Below are 25,068 nucleotides of genomic sequence, written 5' to 3' on the forward strand. Positions count from 1 at the left end.
CTACTTAAAATTAAATTTTAGCCTCAGTATTTTTGAATTAGTCCAGATAATATAATTTTTGGTCCCAAACATGCATGCATGTGGGCTTATGGTCAAACATTCTCAGGGAAGTATTTATTCCTACTGTTCTGCTCTAGCCAGAGCAAAGCTTAGACAGGCATATATCCCTACTTCTTTTTATGGGACAGATTTCATTCTAGTTCATCCACTAAGAGGGTTTCCTTTGGCATTCCTGAATTTATTCTAGGTCTCTGGTCCTATAGTTCATATTTGTGTTCCAGGCTTTTCCTTCTGAATGCCACACTGCTGACCTGTTAAAACCAGTATTCTATAACCAGGCTCTACACCAGGATCAGCTCTTGTAGTGTATACCTGTGAGTAAACCAGCACCAGTGTGAGTATGTCCATCCAGATGAGCTTCTGGCCTATAGCTCATGTCTGGCCAACACAAATTCTTTTAAGTTTCCTGGAAGGTCAGTTATGCTTTAAAATAAATAAATAAATAAATAAATAAATAAATAAATAAATAAATAAAATAAAATAAACTTAAAAAAATATTGTATGCCATAATCTTACAGGTACTGTAACGGAAAAGATTTCTCAGAACATATAGCCTATATCATGCTTGTAAACAAAAAAAAAATTAGAAATCCTAATGTGATCATTCTAAAAAGTACTCATTGTCTGGATTCCAGTAACACAAAATGATATTAGAGGCTCATTTTGGCAAAATACACTAAATAAAGAATGGGAAATAGAGGATTAATTTTTTTGTATATATAGGACACAGAATTCTTGAAATCAACCCATTCAACTATTTCAATAACAAAACTACCTCCTTAATCCCAAATAGGCTAGGAGGAGAGGCTCTGGTTAGGGTTCTGACCACCAAATCTACGTGTAGAAGGGAAGCAGAATCACACCCCTGTCCCATAAACCTCTGAAAAAAGCCTGGTTCCAGCCAGCTTCTCCTTAGTTCCCAGGAATGAAAGGAATATCCATGAATTGAACCAAGAAGAAAAATGAGTTTAATCTCTGTATAGAAAAGAGATGAATGCATTCAGACATATATAGTCTACATTAAAATTTTTGGTAATGTGGACATAGCCTTTTTATTATGGCTCCCCATAAAAAATAGTCTTAAGAAGAGTATTTGTTACTATTTTGTTCTGATCTAAGTTTAGTTTTAACAGACTGAATTACAGAACCACCTGGGTGAATCTAATTATGTGTCGATCACAGACCTGGGGTTTTAGAGCACAAATCTACTCACAGAGTTACTGAAAAATTCTGGAAACAAGATAAGACAGTTATCTTTGGGATAAATCTTACATCTGTCTTGTGATTGTCTGAGCTTCCTTTATAGCCACTGTCAGTCTCCAGTAGCTGACTATAGTTAGGGAAGGGCCTTTGCTGAGGCTAGTGTAGGAAATTTTCTTTATATCTAGGCTATAGTGGAATAAAAAAGGCATCTGGTTTTTCTTCATGTGCTTGTCCTTGAACTACTTGTGATTCCTCTTTTAAAAGACGATGATAGGGAAAAGGTATCATGAGAAAGATAAAATATGCTAGAAATCACTTTTAGTGTTCCAAAAAAATAACACTAAAAATAAATTCTTGTAAATAAGATGGTCAGCTGCATCGAATACCAAAGTAAACGGACATGAAAATTTTAAAAAGTAGCTGTAAAAAGGCAAGGTCCAAACCAAACCTATCAGCCCACACAAGGAAAAACAGCTGGGCCTTAGCCATAAGGCACTCTGAAAAGAGAGGTGTGGAGAAGTAACACAGAACATTCCTGGTGGAGACTGAGGGGAGGGAAGGCAAATCAGCTGCGAGGCGCTGATATTTAATAGCGTAGGTATCAAGGAATCTGAACAGAAGGGACAGGGAACAATGATAGGGATCTGATTAGCTGTGGTTTTCAGTTTTGGGGGGATACTTGAGTTGCAAGGTTGGGGAAGATGCTGATGTAGGATCAGAACAGCCACGCCTCCCAAAAGTGAGCATGAGATAATTCAACATTCACCCATCACAGGACGGAGACAAAAGGATGTTTAAAGTGTGAGACAGGAAGCGAGGAAGTAAAGGGGTATGGGGCATGGCTTTATGGCAACAGTTAACCTAGATGTTTTCTTCCTGTCAAAGGCTGGTGTGATCTATGTTCCTGCTGCCCCTTCCCAAGGATGCAATGGAAAGTCATTCCTAAGCAGGCAGGGACCATTTTTCAGAATTCATGGTAGAAAGACACCAAAGGGACTTGGAATTTATGGTAGCAAATTAAAAAGACTACTGCCTAGAACAATGGAACTACAACTGGGGAAAATTCTACTTAAAGTATGAATACTGATTATTTTTTTAAAGACTATATTCTGTGTAATTTGTCACAGATCAATGAGGAGTTTGGGCACAATAAAAGGAAGAGATGACCAGACTAGAACAGAGACATTCCCTGTCTTAGGTTCCGCCATTTTTCCTTTTAAACTAAAGAGGCAAATTCTTAAAGAAATTCAATCCATCATTTTCATTTTGTGTTTTCACGATAAAACATACAAATATTCCATGCCACATCTGTAGGGCTCATCTGGAGGGCTCATCTCCTTTACTTTCTTAATCATTCCACTAAGTTTTGATTTAGTAGAAGAAATACGACAAAACAAAATTTGTCTAAGATAGTGCAAGAATAGGGAGGCTTGCTCAGAAAAGATGAACTTCTGTCTGTTAAACTATATTTAACAGTATCTAATTTAGAGTGGCACATGTTTAGGGAGTGTGGAGAGATCAAAGAGAGTCTGGAGGTATGCAGTGAAAGCAATGCTAGGCATAGGAAATAGGACCTAGGAAGAGCTGTAAAATATATGCAGTAGACTTTAATCAAAAATGGAAAGGTTTTGGTGACTTAATATGACTTAAAGTGACTTTGAGGGATACAAAAGATAATTAGAAAGAAGTGAGTTTATAATACAGTGGAAGAAATTCTGGTCAGGTATTAGAAAAAAATGTTAAGTTAAATTTATGGAAATAGCTGCTTGGGAAAATGCTTTGCTACAAAAAGGACATAGGGATATGTAAGAAAATCAATTAATTACTTTTTCATTTGGGATTATTTACGTATAGTGGATTGTGGGTGCAACAATAAATCAAGAGGAAGTTTAAATTTTAATAGGAATATAATATTTAGAAAGAGGGAAATGATCCTTGTCCTCCCACTCTGAACAGCTGAGAAGTGGGTACTTCTCTCTCAAAGGGAAAAGGAATAAATGGAAGATGTTGAGAGGAGAGTAACCAGAATGGAGAAGAGATGAAGAGATGAATTTTGAGGGACTGGAGATGGTTAGCCTAGAGGAGAACAGTGTGCATGATGTTTGTTTCCAAATATTTCAATGACTATCTTATAAAGAGGAATTTAATATTCTATACCCCCCCCCCCTCAGAAAAAAAATAGATTTAGGATACTGGTATCAACAAAAAAGGAAACAGATTTTGGTTCATTATGAGGAAGAAATGTAATGGTCAGAGCTGCCCAAAGATGAGATGCATTTCCTTGGAATATAATGAGCTTGACATACTTGAGTATACTCTGCGTCCCTGGCCTGGGTATTGTATAAGTGGAGATTCTACTGCTGGAGTAGGCGAATCTTCAAGTCTCCACCAACACTTTTGTTTTTCTCTCTAATCAGTCTCACTATAAACAAGCAAAGTTATTTTCCTTCTTGGCTCTGCCACAGATGAAATTAGCCAAATATGACCCATGTAGTGAGTACAGATACTTTCTTAAGTGGAGCTGATGTGCTTAGTTAAAACAAGCCACCTCTTTTAACCTTCAGGTGTGATTTCTCATTTTCTGCCATAAGATGCTGTTGAGAATACATGCTGCAAAATGGTAATTTTTTAAATCACCAACCATATTTGCTGGTAATATACAAATGTATGCCTGTGCCAGTGGTGGTGCTTGTGAAGGTGAGGCAGCTTCATAAGTAACTTTGAATACATCTGAATATTCATGTGGAGTTACAGAACATCAGCTTTCTGTGGCAGCAGGAAACCATACAACTTTTTGCTTTCTTTTATAACCCAAATAATTATCTTAATCTCATTTTGGTAAATTTATAAGACAATTTTGCTCTTTCTGATGACTTTCCTTGAGTTAGAAACAGAATATCCTGAACTTGCACAAAATATTGAATTTCATATTTTTATTGTCAGAGGATCTGCCATAACAGACATGGGTTGACAAGGGTTCTCTATAACTTTTCACATCACAAGTCTAAGAAATAAGATCAAGGAAAGTGGGCCATGTTGAGCTACTCAATGGAGCGTGTCTCTAATTTCTAATTTGCGATTTGAGTTTGTAAAAAGTAGAAAAGGAGGACTTTGATTTTGCTTTCTATACTTCTTACTGATTTAATTTTTATAAGACATTTATTGTATTTATAACAAAAATAAATGGTAAAAATTAGACATTTAAAGGCTGGCATTGCTGAAGACATCTGCAAATACACAGCAAATATAATAAGGTATACCGCAGGGCTGACTGGTGGGAAACAATCTTCTCATTTATATGGCTTTGGTTCAAATATTAGCTACTTTTCTTACTAGCTATATGCCTTTTATTTGCTTTTACTTTGAAAAGATACTTTGATTGTTTATTGACTTATATGATGACAGTTTTTTTTTCATTTTTCTTTCAGCATTTAAAAAATGTTGTTACGTTGCCTTCCTGCCCTTATTGTTTCTAGAGAAAAGGTTTTTCCCTTTGTGTAATATATTAATACCTTTTTTCTTTTCTGTTTTCAAGATTTTTCTTTGTCTTTGGTTTTTAGCAGTTGATTATAATATACACAGGTGTAGTTTTCTTTGCATTTATTTTGCTTGGGATATCCTGAGCTTCTTGAATCTATTTGATGTCTTTTGACAAATTTGAAAAGTTCCTGGCTATTATCTCTTCAAATACTTATTTTGCCCCATTGTCTCTCTCTTCTTGTTATGGAAGTTCAATTGAATGCCTTTTGGATCATTTCATATTGTCCTGATATTCTATTTTATCTTTCTTCTCTTTTCTTTCACTCATTTTTTTTTCTATTTCAGTTGGATACTCTGTAATGACCTAACTTAAAATTCACAGACTCTTTCCTCTGCTGAATCCTACATTTTTCATTTCTGATACTGTGTTTTTTATTTCCAGTACTCCTTATTTGGCTGTTGTAAAAATAGTTTCCTGGTCTCTGGTGAAATTCCCTACTTCTTTATGAATATTGTTGAGCTCTTTCTCTAGAACTTAAAATTTTTATTACAGTTATTATTAAGTTCTCGTCGATAATTCTAACATCAGTGGCATCATTGGTCTGCTTCTATTGATTATTTTCTCTCTTAACCAGGTGTCATATTTTCTTGCTTCTTCACTTGTCTAGTATTTTTTATTATATCTGAATATTTTGTACAAACTAACAGTAGAGACTAAACTAAATCATATTTACTTTCAGAAAGAGAATGTCCCTTTTTAATGACAGGCTGCTTGGTCGGGGTACTGAGTTAATCTCATCAGCAGGACTGGGTTTTCCAACAGCTTTAATTTCACTTAGCTCACTACTGACTTCAAATATTTTAAAAACAGAATCAGTACCTACCCTTCTTCAGGACTTGGGGTCTAATAACTGGTGAGATTCTGGAGATCTCTTTGAATTTTATAAACAAGCTGCCAACTTTCTCAACCACTGAAAATGTATCTTTACTTTAGAGCTCAGTTGACTAACTTGGGTTACTGGGGGAAAGCTCTTTGCCCTCTAGCAGGCTTTTTGCACCTATAGAAATCTTTCTCTGCTTGGAATGTCTCAGTATGATTCCCCTCACCTCTCTTGCCATGCCTCCAACCTTTGGCAGCAGAAGTCTGGAGTGCCTCAAGCTCATTTCTCTCAGATCTCTTGTAGTACTCCCCTCCACCTTCACAGGATGACTGTCATGCAGTTGGGGAGGCCCAACACACTTCAGATAGAATCTCTCTTAGCTTTTCTGTTCCGCCTCTCAGTCTTTGGTATACTACATGCCCGGCACTAGGCAAAGACCCATGGAACAGAGTTTGCAGGTATGTGTGAACTGCTCTGTAGCTGGGCCCTTTAGAATTATAATCTGTCACACCAACTCACACGTGACCATTAAAACCTAGTTCTTTGCTGTTTTTTTCTTACATCTGTCTTTGTGGATTCCTTTTCTTGTCACTCTGTAAGGGATGAAAGAAGTTGCGAGTCTTTTCTTTCTTACAAAGGAAATTTTCTGGATTTCATATATTTAGATTTCTTTTCTTCCTTAGCTTTCTGGTGGGCTCAGAAAAACTATGATTGTATGTTTTTATTGTTAGAGTGATGATCTGTCTAACTAACTATATCCGAAACAGAAGACACTACATAATTTTGATAAGTTAATTCATCTCTCTGATTAATTTTCTTCATCTATAAAATGACCTATACACTGGTATTAAGCTTAAAGATTATGTAGTTGTGTTGTATATTCTTATTTCCTTTTCCTTCTTTCTTTGGGATGTACTTGAAATAGTGCATAGCATGGTCATAAAAATCAAACAAACTCACTGTGCACTGTTTCTTTCTCCCTCCTTTAATTGTGTTTTTCTCTTTGTCAACTATGATTCAAGTTGAATGAATTGACTTTTCACCGGATGCTTCAGAAAACCTTACTCATCCTGGAATAGGCTAATTTTATTCAGTGCTCTGGCTTAAGTATATTAATAGCTGACCCTAAAAAAGTCATATAGTATTGAATATGGTCTCTCAAATATATTAACATTTTAATGACACCATCTCTGAGCACATAAAATTATCAAAATATTTTAATAAACAATTTTTATTTTATAGTCATCCCCATTTTTATCAGCCAGGAAATCTGAGTACAGAGTTATTAAGTCGACCTGCTTAAAGAGAGAACATAACCATAGCAGAGACCACCCTTCAACATAATAATTTTACTGTCCTGATTCCCACACCAGTCATCTAAACCATGTTCTTAATTTACACTGCTTTGCGAGTCCTGGAACCTACTGTCATGTCACATTCATGACTTTTTGAAGAACAGATAAGAAACATATATATTTATACCAAACTCACTTCATATTTTAGATTAAACTAATAAAAATGCCACAAGAGGGAATAAAACCTTATGTAAATAGCTATAAAAATAGGCAGGATATATTTGGCTGGTAGGTATAATTCTGCACTGACAATGGCTAAAATTTTTCTATTTCTCTCCAATCCTTTCTTCCCAGGCACATTTACCCCAGGAAACCTCTCCTGGAATCCAAAATTTAAATGTTGGAAAATGCCCAAGGGTTGTCCCTCATGCTCTGCTTTCTAAGCAAAAAGAAAGTTTTTATTGAATGAGGAGATTTTGATTAAACCCTAGCTAAAGTGACTCAAGTGCTTTGGTATACATGATGCCCTAAAGGATTATTACTGATGTCATTTATGTGATCACAAGCTGTGTTTACAGCAGTAAAGAAAGCTGGGCTTGGGTAGTATTAATAGTCCTACTAATTACACTGCTATAAAAGGCTTATGGATGATATAAATTTCTATATTATTACTCCAAGGGTCTGGCAGTGGCATTCTTCCAGGAGAGGGTATCATAGGGCTCATTTGTTTTCCCTTCTTTGCACTAATTCATGAGGAGATGAAAACAAGAGACTGAGTGAAAGAAAGACATAAAGGAGTCCACTGGGACTTACTCTTACACCAAGAACAGACTGGAAGAGATCATTATCATTTCATGTTTTTAGTTTCAGATTTAAAAGTTATTTTATCTTGCCAATAAATAGAAAAGGATGCTCATTTCACTGATAACTAAGGAAATACAATTTAAAACAATAAGACACTTTTTAACTTTCAGACTGACAAAAAATTTCTGATAACATCCAACGTTGATAAATAAGTGGGGAAACAGATATTCTGCAACAGTGTTAGTAGGCTTTTGAACTGGTAATACTTTTTGAGGTGGGGAAATTTGATGATATTAATCAATATTTAAAATGCCCCTTGACTCAGCATTTAAATTTTTAGAAATTTAAACTACAAGATACTTTCACATGTACCTAACGATATATCTATAAGGATGTTTCTTGTAAAATATACGGAATAATCCAAACTTGGAAACAATCTGTATGACGACCAGTTGTTTGTTTATCAGTACTATTATTGTAACAATCAAAAGCTATAAATGTACATTTACTGAAATGGAAATTTTTCCAAGATATATTATTATATGAATAAAGCAAATTTCAAAAAAATATGTATTATTTACATTATTTACATGAAAAACACGTTATAACTATGTATATGAATGTATATGCATAAAAAATGCTGTGAAAGATGGCTAAGGAAATTTAGCAAAGATTTCCTTTGAAGAAGTGAGTGAGATTTATGTGGTGGGTGGGAATCACAATCTCTTTTATAAAAATAAACATATTTATGTCTGTATTTACAAAGATTATATTTACGCAAACATGCAATGCTTACATCTATGAATTATTTGTGTACTTTAAAAAGCAAAAGTACATTTTCAAAATGGCTATAACATTGTCACCTTAAATATTGTCTCAGAGTCTCTTGGTTTTTTATGGTTTCTTCCTAGTATTTAGCAGTTTTTAAAAAGTAGGTATCAGATTTAGAAGCAGTCCAAGAAAGATCTTTGTTCAGAAGATTTATTAGTAAGGAGGTCTTTCAATTTATTTTAACTTTCAACTAAATTGAGTTAATTTCAATTAAGTGATGAATGGAATTCTATGAGATTAGCAATATTGCTGTATACAGAGCACAGGATTAACCAAAATTGCTTCTTATAAAACTAGTACCTAAAATATTACGTTTATTTTTTTATATCAGGATCAATGTCTCCCACTCTGAAATCCAAGGCAACTTGGCTTGCACTTTAGAAGACACCTTGTTCAGAGAACAGAAACTAGAATATTACATCTTTGGCCTCTTTTTGTTCAAGTAGACAGCTAGTATCTAGATTTTGAGTTTCTCTGAATCCTTTTTAAAAGGCCTTATTTTGGTTCACAGAATAAAGCTGAGTAGTACACGTTGATTTCCATGGATATGGAAAATATTTATCTTCTATTAACCAATTCCTCCCCCACCTGTTTTTAAAATTTTTGATTTCAATGTAAATCACAAACAAAGAAGGATTTACATGATCATCCAAAGTCTGGTTGACTACTGCCCTTTACATCAGAGTAAACGAAGTTTTAACAGAAGGATTACAGTGATGAAGGTGTGGCAGGTGTCAGAGACAGAGCAGTTTGGGGGTGGTAAGAGGTGATGGGTGGCTTGACTTAGGCAGGGCTAGAGCTGATGAGGATGGAGAGAGGGTATCTGAAAAGGTCACACATGGTGTCTGGTCCACAATGGGCTCAATGTATATTTGTGAAATTTAACCGAAGACAAATTTACATCAGTCAATATAATATATTCCACAACCAAATGAAACTTCAACGCCACAGATGATGAGAATTTTCTAAGTTAGTTTGTTGAGTATGTTTAAACTTTAATCAAGGGAACTGCATAGATACATAGGGGATACCTATGGTTGGTAATACACGTGTTAGGGGGAGATACCTTTTGCTAATTTTCAGGCGAAGCCATGAACAAATAGATTTAGGTCAGGGATTTTGGAACAAGATTAATAGAATACAGTAATTGTTTATTCAAAGGAGTCATAATCATTGCTACATTTAGTTTGATACTTATCTGTGCTACTTCATGAAAATGAATTGGGACTGTTGGCAATTGTCCATGCTGTGACCCTGGTTATCAAAGGCACCATTAATCTACTCCTTGAGAACACCACGAAATGGTAACCCAACCCCCTGAAAAAGAGGGGATGAATACTTGCTGGATGGAGTATAATGTATACGAAGAAAATGAGATGAGCTAGTTGGTCAAAAGCCAGAGGCTGACATTGTTTTTCCATCCTGCTCCTCCACAAATGCTAATCGTCCCAGTGAGTGGTTGGCAGTCTTTCCTCTGACAGATACTGGGCGAAAGACTTTGAACTCTGATATTCTCCACAGTGTTATTACTTTTCATTTTATAACATTAAATTATTGTGGTTTCTAGTATCTTATGGGAGTGATTAGAAACTTGGGAAGAGCTTAAGTTCATATACCAGCAAGTGCTGAAAGTACATCCCCAAATCACCAGAAGGGTGAAGGGCTTCTTAAAGGGATAAAGCCAGCAAGCAAAGGACTATTTGCCACTACACAGAGGGACCATTTAAGTCAGACAAAGGGATTAGACCTGCGATCCATATATAACTGCTTGTAAGAGGAGAGGAGAACTTTGAGGGTCTTGGAAGTCACTAATAATTATGAAAATAGCCAACTATTCTATCTCGTAGAAGCCTGGCAGCCAAGAAGTCACCTCATCTAAGTTTGAGTTAAGGAGGTGGATGATGTCTGTGCTGTATTGTCCCAGGAAAACAGTGTGGTGGTGGTGCAGGGACTGCAGGAACAGCGGCTCCTCTCCTTACTGTGAAATCGGGGTCTGGAGCAAAGGATGTGTGTGTGATCAAAGAAGGCCAAGGGGAAAACCATGAAACAGCAATGCATTGACTCTGTCTGCTTGTAATGAGTTCTTCTGTGAATAATTAAGAAAGGGAAGACTGGTGGTGGATGGAGGAAAAAAAGGGGTGAAATGGCTGACACAGGAGAAGTAAATTCCTTTGGAATGAAGATGTGGTGGATATAAGAAAAAGCAAGGCCCTCAGATCTGTACTCTTGAAATTCCAGGGATTTTTCCTTGTTACCCTCCTGTTCTTGTCAGTAGCTTAGAAGGGGTGGAAAAGGGAGATTATCTTTACTCAGTTAGGTATCCTTCACACCTCGTAATACAGTACCTAAATGAAGGCCCTCAAAATGCATTGGCTGACTGAATGAATGGAATAATGCCTGAGTGAATACATGAAGGAATAAATAGGTGACTGAGAAAGGTAAGATAACTTAAATTTAGATAAGAGAAATCTGAATAAGATTTAACCAGGTGAGAGACTTCAAGATGGTTTGGTATGAAGTAATCATGGACAGAATTAAAACTATAAAACTCTGTAGGCTAGGGAGGCACTGCATCCTTGGCTTGTGTGCCACATTGATTCCATCTGTTAAGAGACACTCTAACTATAGGACCACATTTACAGTGACTGTCCTGTCAGGTGTCTAAATTACTCGACATATCTGATGTCAAAGCATTAGAAATCAGGGGTTGAGATCTATTAAATTTCCATATAGTAAATAACTTATAATTTTCAACAGTGCAGAGTTGTCTACGTTTCTGACACTTACATAACCTCTGCCCACACATTTCTCTGTTAAAACGAAGTTACCAAGTTCCTTAACTTTATTTTTAGAAGACGAGTTCTTTGCTCGCTTCTGAGTGAACCTAGTTACTTTTAGTCTGACAAAAAGCTTAAAATCAATAGCTTGCTTAAAGTAATGCTATAATGGTCCTGAGTTTAATACAGCACAGCTGGAAATTTCGACCTCAGCGAATGACATCCACTAAAGCCAAAAGTTGAAATGTGCTTATAGGGTATAGAACCTGCTGCTTTGGATTTGGTGAGGCCCCAGTAGTCTATCGAGTTTGTCTGCGGAGTGCTCTTCCTGCTGGATGATGGTTCCGTGATCTGTGACAATGGATCATGATTATTGAGCAATGGCTCCATGATCTGTGACAGTGTGGCTTAACCTTCTTCTCATCTAGAGGATGACATGCTGACAGCCACTTCCCTGGCGTTGTAGCCCTCTATAAGTGTGCCCTCTTGGGGCATTTTTTAGCTCTTTATTTATTTATTTATTTTTAAATCTTTGGTTGTTTTTAATTTTCCCCTCTCCCACCTTGACTTCATTTTTCAACATTGAAATAGAAAAAATGTGCGTACCCTGTCAAAAAATGGGAGTGAGATTCCTTTTAATGAGCTCATCCAAGGACAATTCTTGTCCATGCAAAAATAGTTCATTAGTAAGGCTCGATCTCTGCTTATAGAGTTCTTATGGTTTCCATTGAAATGGTCTTCAAAGAGACATGCTGCTCCTTGATTAGTCCAAATAATTGATGGAGATTTGGGATTTTGGTTATAAAATAGTGACCCAACAAGCCCTCTGGGAATGCGTCTGAAGAATCCCTTCGATTATAATGATAGGATCTTCTAAAACATTCATGGCCATGGCCCTTGTCCCGAGAACTCATTCCTTGCTGGTACTTATCAGGGACAGAAATGCCATCCTCTCCTAGTTTTGGTCAAACCACACATCTTTGTCCTCAACTTCTCCGGCTGGCAGGTACCTCAGTCAGCAGGCCAAATAAGAATGTGATTTCACAGCTGCTTTGGATCTGCTTTGCTTTCTGTATGCATATTGAGTTGGTTGCAGTTCACAGATGCACTGTGTGTGTGTTGTGGGATAAACTCATACAGGAAAAAGGTAGTCAAGCTTGGTTTAAAATATCTTTGATCTTAATTGGTGTTCTTGTGCTCTGAGCCTTCTCTTGAGAAAAGAATGGTAACTTGGAGTGGTTATTTATAGGCATGGCTTAAACTAAATCTGGATCTGCTCTGCAAAGTCTGAATTTTTAATGACAGTCCTGTCTCAGTAAAGAGAATGGGATTGTTTTTCTTCCCATTCGTCTATCAGTTCTGGTTGTGTGAGAGGGAAAAGGCTGGGGTAAAGAGAGCAAACAGGAGAAGAGATAGGAAACACACACACAAAGTCAAGGGAGATAGAAAGGGTGGGAAGCAATTCTGCCTTGATATTTCACAGTCATAATCAGAACTCTAGAACAAAAGATTCACTCGTTTCTGGAACAGGCACTGGCCTGGGGAATTGTTTTTTCAACTCTTTCCTTTGGCAACCCCACTGTTTCCCATCCCAATCTCTCATAGTTTGTACTGTTTGAGTAAAGTTAGGCCTGAAAGTAGAAGGGTGGCTCTGGATCCTTCTGAACAAATTTTGGGTGCCCATCGTTTCTGTGGGCTTGGCTTTCTCAGGCAAAAGGAGCCCCACTCAACACCCTGAGGGTGGTAGTGTAATGATTCTATCAGTGAGTTCCCTCACTCACATTAGACACCATAGAGGTAAGACAGCATCTAAAATGTCTCCTCTTTTTGATGCCTCTATGAATCATACCAGTGCCTACTCTGACATCCAGCAACAAGGAGAACATAAATGCTGGAATAATGCAGAGTCCTCATGGTGGAATGTATTCAAATTAAGGGTTACGTGTGTGAAATCCAACTTGCTGGAGAGAAGAATCAATATTTATTAAGCAAATCTAACGATGGCAGATCAGATTCATTGAATGCTTTTCCTATGCCTCACACTGCTAGTTTTCCAAATGCATCACTACCTCATTAATCCACACAAAACCTGCAAGGCAGTTATTATTGTCCTGACTTACAAAATGAAGAAATGCAACACAAGTTATGAAAACTTACTGGGATGACTCAGTGGCTTTTGAGTGTTGATTGAATTGAGAAACAGAAAAAGTTCTAGACCTTAATTGTTTAAAATTATATATTACTTTAGTGAACTTAAGTAATAATTCTAAATATGATTCTTAAAGATAGACATTTTTTAGACATGACTAATTAGGAAGTTAGAGGCAAAAAGTAAGTAATATTCATTCTGTTTCACAGAAAGAAGGGTCAAATAGTGCCAAAAAATGGTCAGAAACAAATTCTGATCACATTTTCTTTTATTTGGGAGCCATTTCCCCCTTTTTTTTTCTCTCATATAGGTCACTGAAGGAGTCAGGTCTCTCCAACTTGTAGTCAGAAGCCACCATTTGCAAGCATTACATTTAAATTTGGTGAGATACATGATCCTTTTCCTGTCCTCAAAAATCTCAGGAATTGAAACCAGTGAAACCAGATGCTTAAAAATTGCATAGATAGGGAATTCTGATCTAAAGATAACCACAATGCAATCCTGTGAAGAAAAAGAAAAATGTGGTGTGTTTTTTTTTCCCGTTTTTTTTCTTTTTCCCTGAAAATCTCTTGCAGCAGACTGCAATAGTGTCTGCAAGATGGCTAACTGCTGAGTCTCTGATTTAATGAAAACTTAGGGAAAGCAATTCAGTTCACTGCAGGAACTGCTTTGTTCTTCCATTATGATTCTTTTTTAATGAGAAAGATGATTGTAAGGATAAACTATTCCTCTGAATTTTTACACTAATTACATACAAAGCATTACTTTGGCAGAAGGGGACTTATCTCCTTCAGGCAATACAGTTATCATCTTGTAACCACCCTTCAATCTCTCCCACGAATGCTAGAGCGTGCCAGGAATGAGCACTGCTCCATGCCAGCGCTCAGCATGGAAAGATGAACACTTAAAGATTTTCAGAATTAACAGCCAACACGGACTCCAGATAAAACAGAAAGACAATACTTCCCTCCAGCTTATATGCTGTTTAGAATGAAAGAATCAGAGGGCATCCGTTAATAACGTCTACGGTACAGGAAATGGGGGATGTATAAAAAGTGTCCAAGTATGGGTGTGTGCGTATGCGTGTCAGTTTTCATGAGGATTCATTAAGAGAAGATGGTTTTGCATATTCATTTCATTTTCCTTCAGTCTAAAAGTCACTTACAGGGCTAAGTGATATTGAAAGTTCTGGGTAAGTTATTATTCTGCATGAGATTCATCTACTTTAGCACAACAGGACATGTGCTATTGGATATTGTAAGTTCGATTAAGACTGTGGAACACTTGATTTGGTGCAAATTCACCCTCTAAGCACTGCATATGTACGGAATGTGTGTACGATTTCATTGTTTAAGGGATTATGAGCTTGATCAATAACAGTTTCTGTCCCACTAGCAAGTTCCTTGGATTATGTACATTTTGGGGGGAAACTCTACTCATTCTTGTGGTCTGATAGCATGCCAAAACAAAGTAGGAAGTTTTAATGATGTTCCTAACATCCAAAAGTGACTGAAGAAATAGCTACATATTGGAAACTGAGCCCAATGATACATTCATTATGTCATTGTGGCAACCACGGAGTGATGAGTGCTAGTAAGCAGTCAATTCTCCCCCCCCCACCCCCGCCTTTGGTCAGGAGTATTAAAGCATAATTTACATGCAACAAAATTCACTCCTTTCAAGTGTACAGTCTGAAGAGTTTTGACACATGTATACAGTAATGTAACCTCTACAACAATCAAAATATAGAGAACATTCACATCACCTCCCAAAGTCCCTCGTGTCCCTTTGCAGTCAATCTCCTCCGTGCTCCCAGTCTCTGGCAACCACTGACCTATTTTCTACCTTAGTAGTTTTGCCTTTTCCAGAACATCACATGACAATGCAATACATGCTTATGCAATGCAATGTGGATGTAAGCTTTCATGCCTGGCTTCTTGCACATAGCATGTTTTTGAGATTAATCCATACCATTGCACGTATCAGTCGCTTATTCCTTTTGATGGCCGAGTGTACTCCATTGTATGAATTTACCACAATTTGTTTATCTTTTCCCAAGTTGATGAGCATTTACAGTTTTTGGTGATTGTGAATAAAGCTGCAATGGATATTTGCATACAGCCTTTTGTATGAACATTATATTTTCATTTCTCTTAGAAGAATGTGATTGATAGGTCATATGGTAGGTGTATTTTCACTTTATATGAAACTGCCAAGCTGTTTTCCAAAGTGTCAGTATCATTTTGCATTCCCAGTAGTAGTACTTGAGGGTTCCAGTTGCTCCATATACAGGCAGGCAGTTTTGCTAGAACTGGATTCTAATTTTCTCTTGTGATTTTTCTCTACTAATGACCAGCGTGGTTTGTATGTGGACCCTGAACTCCCTTTTCTTTCCCTTTCCCTGACAACATAAGTATAATTCCCATGGAATGTCTACCAAGGATACATCTCAGAGGTAAAACCTTTCTATACTACGGGGGCTAATATACCCCAATCATGTTTAAGAGGCAAAAATAAATGCAACTTGACAAGGAATAGGAATGGAAGTTTGCCAAGTAATTTCCCACAAGGGAGGCTTTTTATGAAGCTCCAATGCATATTACCTCACACAGACTTAGGTAAGTGACACTAATATTTCCCCCATGACTCCCAAGGGAGTTATAATTCAGTATTTACATTTGCCAAGTGCTTTCTTATTCTGCCAACCCATTAACAATCCTTTCTCAATGATTTAGTCAAGGTTATCCAGAGAGTTGGAAACTGAGCTGTGTATGAACAGACCTAGGGCTTCTGCTCTGAGGAAATCCTGGCTCCTGTTTTAACTCTTTTCACTGCTCTTGCCTGTGTTTTTGACTTCCTATGGTAAGTGGCAAAGAAAATTCCAAAAAAGGCAAGGAGCAAAGATTCACAGAGGCAGAGCAATATTAACAGAACTGGGGAGGTGAGATCTCCAGGTGACTCTAAGCTCTAACATACTGTGAATACCAGATTCTTAAGTTTCCAAGACCTTGTGTAGCTCTTTGAGAGATCAATATTATTTTGTATGAAGTCCTTCATTTCCTCTAATTACATATGTATTTTTAATCTTGCAACACTGGCAATTGAGAATTTAGTCTATGTAATTGTGTATAGAAGTGTAGTCTGTCTGCAGAGAATCAATGTGAAGCCTGTCTGGGATTAGAAGAGGCAACAATTACCTTCTGATGAATGCTTCTCCAGCCACCACCAAAATGAGGAATACTTTTTGGGCACAAATTCTGAGAAGAACATTCATTTAAAAAGCTGAGGCCTGTGGGACTGGACCATTGGGCTAGGAGTTGCATCCATCTGTTGTATGTAGAAAAGGCTGTCATTTTTATATATTTCTCTCATCGCTCCTGTCCTACTTGAGTGCTCTGGGTGGGGAAAAGACAATGAAGATGGGGCGTCAGCACTTGAAATACCTGAGCTGAGTTCGTTTCTTCAGCCTCGCCACTTAGAACTAAAATTTAAAACTAGATCTCTAGGATTTCTGTCTTCTGAAATTTAATGTTCAAAATGAAAATATTTCTCATGAAAAGTAAGGCAAACATTTACTTTTCAGTGTTCTCCCTTCAGAAAAAAATAAAGAGATTACACATGGCAATATTTTTATGAGTGCGCTGTTAGCACTGTTAGAGACTTGTTTCATTTTCACCCTGACACAAAGAAATATATAAATGATTCAATAAATACTTTAATGTCTATGTTTCAAGAATTTGCTGGAAAGTAAAATGCATGCAATGATCATCAAATGGCTTTTAGCTGGAAGCTTGTCTTCTTTTTGAAATTGGAAGAGCTTATAAAAATATCTTTCAATGAAAAAGCGAAACTTATAAAACCAGTCACCAGGACTATATCTAATGATGATCAACGGTGGCAACATTTTATTTTCTTTCCAGGGCATGCATATAAAAAGCAGCAGACATTTCTCATTCTTGTTCATGCTTTAATTACTGACACTCATTTTTTTCACCACCGTGTCTTGAGGAAGAAAACAAGGAATGAAAGGTTTTTTTTGTTTTGTTTTGTTTCGACCCTTATCATCCTGCCTTTGCCCCACAATCCCTACTACTCTCATCACTGAGTAAATTGTTGAGGCGAAAATAAAGAGGAATTAGAGAGACAAGAACTGACAAGAATGGCAGAAGAAAAGGAGGAAGAAATTACTATTTAAAAACTTTGTGGTTTATACACACTCAGAAATTAAAAATGGCCAATAGAGGAACCATGGGCATCTATTATTGAAGAACTGCTGCAAGTAGTTCTGAGAAGCAGTAGGATTCTTGTAATAGCTGATAAAAAAAAGCTCATGGACAAAAAGCTCGATGACATAGTTTCTTCTTGATAAGAAACATACACTATTTTCACCTTTATTTTTAAGAGCCTGTCATATTTCTTGCTTTCACAACACCAACGGGATTTGTTTCAGTTGGACTCCAAACTGTTCATCGCTCCTCTTTATAGAGTCTTTGCGTTTTGTGTTTCTCTGCTTCGTAATTTCAGCTAGCATTACATGGAATTTTAATGAAAAAAAAAAAGTAGATAAAAAGAAGAGTCTTCTTGTGAGAATTTCCTTGGCCAATCAAAAAGGTTTTGGAAGCCTCACTGTATTTTACTAGTTACAGTCTTGTGAGATAATATGTAATACATATTGTGTAATATATATGTAAGATATATATATATATATATATATATATATATATATATATATATATATATACATATATATTTTTTTTTTTTCTTTTTCCCTGCCCCTAGTTCCTGGCACAAAATTCCTAAAACTCTCGTGATTACCTAAGTGATAAGCACACTAGGAACATCTTTTGTTCTAATATTTGGCCTTTCCCCTAGTTCCTGACACTGTTCCTAAATCCCTCGGAATTTCCAGGGTGATAGGAACGTCTTCTGTTCTAATGAGGTGACTCCAGGTGGCTCCTGGATAGAGCTGCTCTCCAGAAAGTCCAAGCCATGATTAGAAGTAGAATTTTCAGCCCCACTTCCCATTCTCCAGAGAGGGGTGAGGGGCTGGAAATGGAGTTAGTGGTTGATCATGTCTCTATACAAATCCCCGAAGTACAGGGTTCAGACAGTGTCGGGGTGAACGTGGAGGTGCTGGGAGAGTAGTGTGCCCAGAGAAGGCATGGAAGCTGCACATATCTTGCCTTACACATCTCCTCTATTTGGATGTTCATCTACATCCTTCCTCATATCCTTTTATAATAAACTGGTCAACAGGAAGTTAACTGTTTTCCTGAGCCCTGTAAGAGGCTCTAGTAAATTAACCAAGCCTGAAAAGTAGACTGTGAGAAACTTCGATTTATAGCCTATCAGTCAGAAGTAATTGGCATCTGAATAAGGGGAAACAATCTCGTGGGACTGAGCCCTTAACTGTGGGATATGTGTCGGAATTGAGTTAAACTGTAGGACCCCCAGCTGGGGTAGCAGAATTGCACGGTGTGGGAAAAACCTGCACACACCTAGCGTCAGAAATGTTAAGTGTGGTAATAGTGTGAGAATAAAGGAAAGCCACACAGAAGGAGGACTGAGTTTTTCTTTCTAATTCTTGACCCTACTGAATGTATCAAATGAATACAATTCAATTGATACATTTTAATTGCCTGAATAACTTCTCAAAAGTGGTTACAATGAACCTGTTGAAGTAATAGCTATCTAAATTGAATCTACAGCTTCAATCTTGATACAATGTCAATGGAACTAATGTTTTGAAGTACATTTCGTTTTACAAAATTTATTACTGAAGTTTTGTTATGAACACGAGATCTTCTTTTAAATTTTAGAATCATCTAGAATAAAAACCAGGCTCCAATTCAGGACAGGGCAAGACTTAAAACTTGTTCAACAAGATACAATTTTTTTAAAGGAAGATGGTACTCAGATTTCTATAGGAACTAATGAATAATCAGGGACAAGCTCAAAACTCTAGTTTGAACTGGAGTTATACTGGAACTTCTACGAGAACCTGTTGCTTCAGAGTCTTTGACCATTAGTGCAATGCAAATTCAATAAAGAGAATACCGTTTAAATTTCGAGTCAAATTTCCACAAGGCTTTTGTAATCACATCATCCTTAATGCTCTTGAAGGGATTCTTGCACTCATTACATTGTGTTCACATGTAACAATCATAATTTTTAGAAGTTGTATTATTAAAATTATAAAGAGAGATTTGTTTAAAGATACGTTCCTGAGTAAAATTTCTTGTTATGTGTCCAAAGTGGCATCAAATTTAATATGACGGCCCAGCAGGGTAGGGGACAGCTGTGCTGGGAGACCTGGGAAGATGGGCATCTTGCTGAGTCCTAATCTGCAGCCCTTTTGGGGAGAGTGGTCAGGAGCACTGGGGAAGGAAGGGGGACTGTGGTTATGACAGCACTTCCCTTGCACACACCAGACTTGCCAGCCTCTGCTCATTGCTCTGTTCATTCCCTCTCAAATCTTGAGGTGCATGAGGAAAGAGATTATTATGTTTCAGGAACATAGTACTGCATCAGCCTCCGCAAAATTAACACAATTACTATGTTGATTTCCAGATGTTAGCTTAATGCCAGCCTATTAAAACTTCTAAAGATGAAGATTAAAACAAACAAACATTCTGAATAAACACCCAAATAAAGATATGTCAGCAAAGTTAGCAATAATCTGAGGCAATGGCAAAAATCTCCAGATCGAGCCTTTTAGAAATGGATTCTCTCCATCACTGACTGAGAGACACAGAATTTCCTCAGACCCTCTTCAGTCCTCTTTCCAAAGAGCCTCAAGATTCCTTGCTGCTCCTAGTGTCAGCCTCTTTGAGTTGTACCGCCCCCTCCCCACCCACGGCACTGTGACCATATCCTCTTGACTTCACTGCTATGCCTCACTAGACCTTGCATCCAGGGCTGGTTTCTTATTCCGAGATTTGAAATTCAAGGAGAAACCCTCCTTTTGTTCAAAAGTATCTCTCTTTCCTCTTCTTGCCTTCCCTAGACCTTGCCTGGTGAAAGCAGGGTGGTCCAGGAAGGCACACAGCCCTGACATTCAGTGGACCTTGGACCTCTACACTTCCTAGTCCCATAGCCTGGAGCAGGTTCCCAAGGCTGATGAAACCTCTGTATTCTCACTTAGAAAATTTTTTATAATAATACTTATTTCCTTTGATTGAAGGACTAAAAGAGAGAATTCACATACATGGTGCTAGGTACATTATAAATGCTCAATAGGAGGTATTATTATTAACTTTAAGTCTTTTGCTACATTAAGTTTTCTAAGATTTTTCTGTCTCTATCTGTGACTGTGAAATTATTCTGTTTCTTAGAATGGCTTGATTTTACTTTTGTCCTGATGCAGGTTTTTTTTTTTTTTTTTTTTTTTTTTAATTTCTGGACTCCTAGAAAGTGAGATTGACAAGAACTCAAAGACTAGTTACAACTCACCTTCTCATAGTCTGGAATGTTTGGTTCTAAAATACTCTAGAGAAGATAAACTTACCACTTTCCTGTGAATTTTCTTTTCTTTTTGGTAATACTAAAGTATTGCAAAATTGCCTTACATTCAATCTTATTATTCTTTTTTGTACTCCTTGTACTGGGCTAATTAAAACAAACACTGATAACACATACTTTTGAGAACTAAATGAAATTATCTTTTCCAATACTTTAAATATATCCAAAGTTATACTACAATTCAGTCCCAACTTGTTCATTTTTATTTTCCCTCTAAGAGGAAATCTAGTACTGGACAAATCATTATAATTAAGAAATATTATTCTGGACAGAAATCCAAATAAAAAATGTAAAAACTAAACACTGATACACAGTTCTTATAGAAGTTTCAAAAAAAGCATGACCAGTACAATTAATGTATACAGCTATTCATGTATCCTTCTTTATTACTAAGGTCTATAATTGTCTTCAAACATGTTTATGATTATTTTTCAAGCATAGTTTACAGTCAACAGTTACTTTGGGGGGAAATTGTTGGCTATTTCTGGGTCATAGATAAGAGTGTACACACAAGTCCAGTGGTATAACCATAAGGCTCTGAGGTATACTCTGCAGAGATACACTCCAAGGATTTCAGCTGCAATTGCCCCCTAAAAGGTTTTTCTTGCATTGACTCTTAGAGGACTTGCTTTATTTTATTGCCTTAGCTATTTTAAGTTCAGACAGACCATCTCACCTGGCCATTTGTGGTAGTTTTCTTTATTTTCTCCTTTGCTATTACTAGAGTTGTTTGCATTTACGATTTTTATCTTTCCTGTGACACTTTCTCGAAGAACATATATTTGTCTTTAATTCCCTTGAATTTCTCAGGGCTAGCTTCACTTAAGACAGCTGCATAGGCCTACTCCAGGTTCCAGGGAAGCATTCTGTTTAGATTCAGAGGGGTACAAGGAATGTGAACAGGAATTCAAATAGTGAGCAATTGTCCAGTTCTGCCTAGACATGCATTTCCTACTTCCTACTGAATTCACACAACTTAAGCTTCTTTCTGATTTATTCATTCATTTTGCTTACTGGATGACTGCAACACAGAAAAGTGAGATTTGGGGTTTTGAATAGTCTTATGATGCTGTGAATGAAAAAGTTATCCGGCCTTGGCTCATCACTCTTCCTGATATTTACAAAAGAGAAACCAAACTATATTCCAGGTGTATTTGCATGCTTACCTTGTCTGACAGCGAGTGTGGTGGTATAGACCAAGAAGAGAAGGATGTAATTGAGGAAACTCTGGAAGACTGGTGTATTGGCATGGAAATCTTCTGACAGGTACTTGCTGGTCAAGCCAATTCCACAAATAAGGAGGGAAAGCACTTGGCCCAGAGCCACGGAGATTAACATCTCCCTGGGAAATGAAGAGAAACACAGTAAAGATCAGCAGGAAGTTTGTTAAAACAGTTAACAGTTAGAATGTGTTGAGCACTTGTGCTGTTCATTGGGCTAAGTGCAATAAATAGTCTTACTTTGAATCCATCACAGAAATCCTATGAGGAAGGTGCAATTGTTATTGAGGTTTTACAGGGGAAGAAACCAAAGCTTAGAGAGGGGAAGAATTTGTCTGCAGTTACATAACTCAGAAGTGGTAAAACTGGGATTTGAGATGAAATCTCTCCAAGTGATCCTGGCTTCTAGCCACAGCACTCTGGGGACTGTGGGGGAAAGTTAACACCATCCTGATGCCCACTATAATATTAACTAACTCTTCAGAACTCTGGGCGAAAACCTGAACGCTGACCAAGAGGGACTGTATTCCAACCTTATCCTCAGGTTCCTATACCAATAAAGGAGACTGTTTTCTTTATGGACAGAAATTTTGGATCAAGGAATAGTTAAGTGAAAGGGTTGTACAAACACTTGAAAAATCCAGAAAGACCATCTCCACTCTATTACCAGATTTGGAATCTCTGTTTGATCGAGGAGGCATTAGTAAGCACTGGATTCACTCTCCTTTGCTTAAGTTATAATGGCTTACATATCAAAACTGCCATTCATGAAGGAAATTTACTGACTAAGGTAGTCACCTGAAATGAAACATGTCAACATCTGTAAACATTTTCTGTGGTTTCATCATAGGCACGGCCCCTAGAGGCCACTGCAGTGGGGACTGGAGGCAAGAGCCAAGGGCTTCATTTTGCATGGGAATTATGGTCACTTATACATGCATGCTCGGACGCAGGAAGAGCCCCTGGAAACATAAAGCAGGCTTCTGCCCTGCCCAAAAGAATCATCTGACTTTCCTGGCTTATTTATAGAAACAGCTATATAAAATAAGCAAGGAATAGCATTTCTTTTTTTTCTTTTTGTTTCCAGTCAGGAATAGCATTTCTAAACAACAACAAAAAGCATTAGGCAGAGATTTGCAGTGTTACATATTTCCTACTCCATAAAAGATGTGAATCCATCTTTCTGGAATGGGCACAGAGTCCTGGGCAGACACCTTGGTGATATACTACTTAAAAAAAAAAAAAGAAGTATCCATCACATTTTGTTCACTCCTGAATTCAATCTTTATAAAGGAGTCAAAGAGATATTTTTAAACATGTAAGTTTAAAATGTCAGTCTGCAGCTTAAAATCCTACAACAATGCAGTGATGTGTAAGGCCTGTGGTAGACCATATACAAAGATGGCTGCCAACATTTCCTCCCACCCTTCTACACGTATACTGCTCCTCCCAAAGGGAGGTGGAGTCCATTTCTCCTTTTCTGGAAGCTGAGCTGGTCTTGTGACTTGCTTTGACCAATAGAATGTAGAAGAAGGGATATCATGTGACTTCTGGGCCTAAGCTTTAAGAAGCTTGGCAGCTTCCATTTTTTTGCCCTGTTAGGATTCAGCTTCCATGTAAAAAAAAAACCTGAGTTAGACTAATAAATATTGAAAACCCATGTGAAAAGAAAGAGACCCGGCCAGCCACTGGTGTCTTAGCTGAAATGCCAGACATGTGAGTAAGGAGCTTAGATCCTCTCGCCCCCGTGGAACTGTGCCAGCCTGTGGCACATGGAACAGAGATGAAACATCGCCAGAGATTGCTGCCTAATTGGAGAACTGTGAGAAATAATCAATGGCTGTTGTTTTAGGGCATGAGGTTTGCAGTGGTTTGTTAGGCAGAAACAGATCACTGAAACAAAGCCCTAAATGTCCTCCCTCCACTCCTAAAGCACCCCTGGAGCTTTACCTCCTCTTCTCCCATCGTGTTCCCCCACTGGAACTATTCCCCCAGAGCTCCAGCCCTGCACAGTGCCATGCGCTTCAACAAGGAGTCATGGTCTTCGCTGCCTGCGTGCCTTTGCACATATTATTTCCACAATGTTCCTCCTGCCTTTGTCAGTCTGACTCCCACTCATCTTTCACGATCCAGCTTGCTTTTATGTCACCCTCTGTGAGAAGTCTTCCCTGCCCTCTCTTCCCTGGGATGCATCTCCTTCACTTCTACATCAGTGTATTATACTTACTGCTTTATACACCTCCTGTGTCCCCCTCCCCACCATCACCACCCAGACTATGAAACTTATACTATGCTCTTCCTGGTATCTATAGCTGAGAAATACCATTCAGAGGAAGCAGAAAATGGAGACACTCAAAGACAGTGCAGACGTAGAACTAGTTAACATGGCACAGTTTGTTGAAATGAAAGGGTGATATATATATTTTTATCACGCAGAGATAAAGAGAAGTACCAGAATTAACTGAAAGGTTTTTAAACTGGCCTAAGAGAAGTATTAGATAACAAAAATCACTAACAAAAATCACAATAAGGACAAAGAACAAACTGATGGTTGCCAGGTGGGAGGAGGGTTGGGGGACTGTGTGAAAAAAGGGAAGAGATTAAGAAGTATAAACTGGCAGCTACAAAACAGTCACAGGGATGTATGTACAGCACAGGGAATATGGTCAATAACAGTGTAGTAACTATGTGTGGTGTTAGGTGGGTACTAGACTTACCAGACGGATCACTTAGTTATATAAACGTCTAACCACTATGCTGTACACATGAAACTGATATGATATTGAATGTCAACTGCAGCTGAAAAATAAAAATAATGTTTGAAAAGTCCTGATAAGGAGCTGGTTT

At 37.5% G+C, this 25,068-nt stretch overlaps 1 protein-coding gene across 2 annotated transcripts in view; it reads right to left on the bottom strand.

Moving 5' to 3' along the window:
• Positions 1-25,068, bottom strand: part of SLC35F1 (solute carrier family 35 member F1) — a 371,967-nt gene that overhangs the window by 119,052 nt on the left and 227,847 nt on the right. For both annotated transcript variants that reach the window (XM_074333488.2, XM_019740997.3), the window contains exon 2: positions 22,168-22,343. In XM_074333488.2, the coding sequence (XP_074189589.2) occupies positions 22,168-22,339 (172 nt within the window). In that variant the 5' untranslated portion in view covers positions 22,340-22,343. The remainder of the gene's footprint in view (positions 1-22,167; positions 22,344-25,068) is intronic.

The sequence above is a fragment of the Rhinolophus sinicus genome, chromosome 2, assembly GCF_057876585.1.
Source record: "Rhinolophus sinicus isolate RSI-liver-muscle chromosome 2, RSI-T2T, whole genome shotgun sequence".
Lineage (NCBI taxonomy): Eukaryota > Metazoa > Chordata > Mammalia > Chiroptera > Rhinolophidae > Rhinolophus > Rhinolophus sinicus.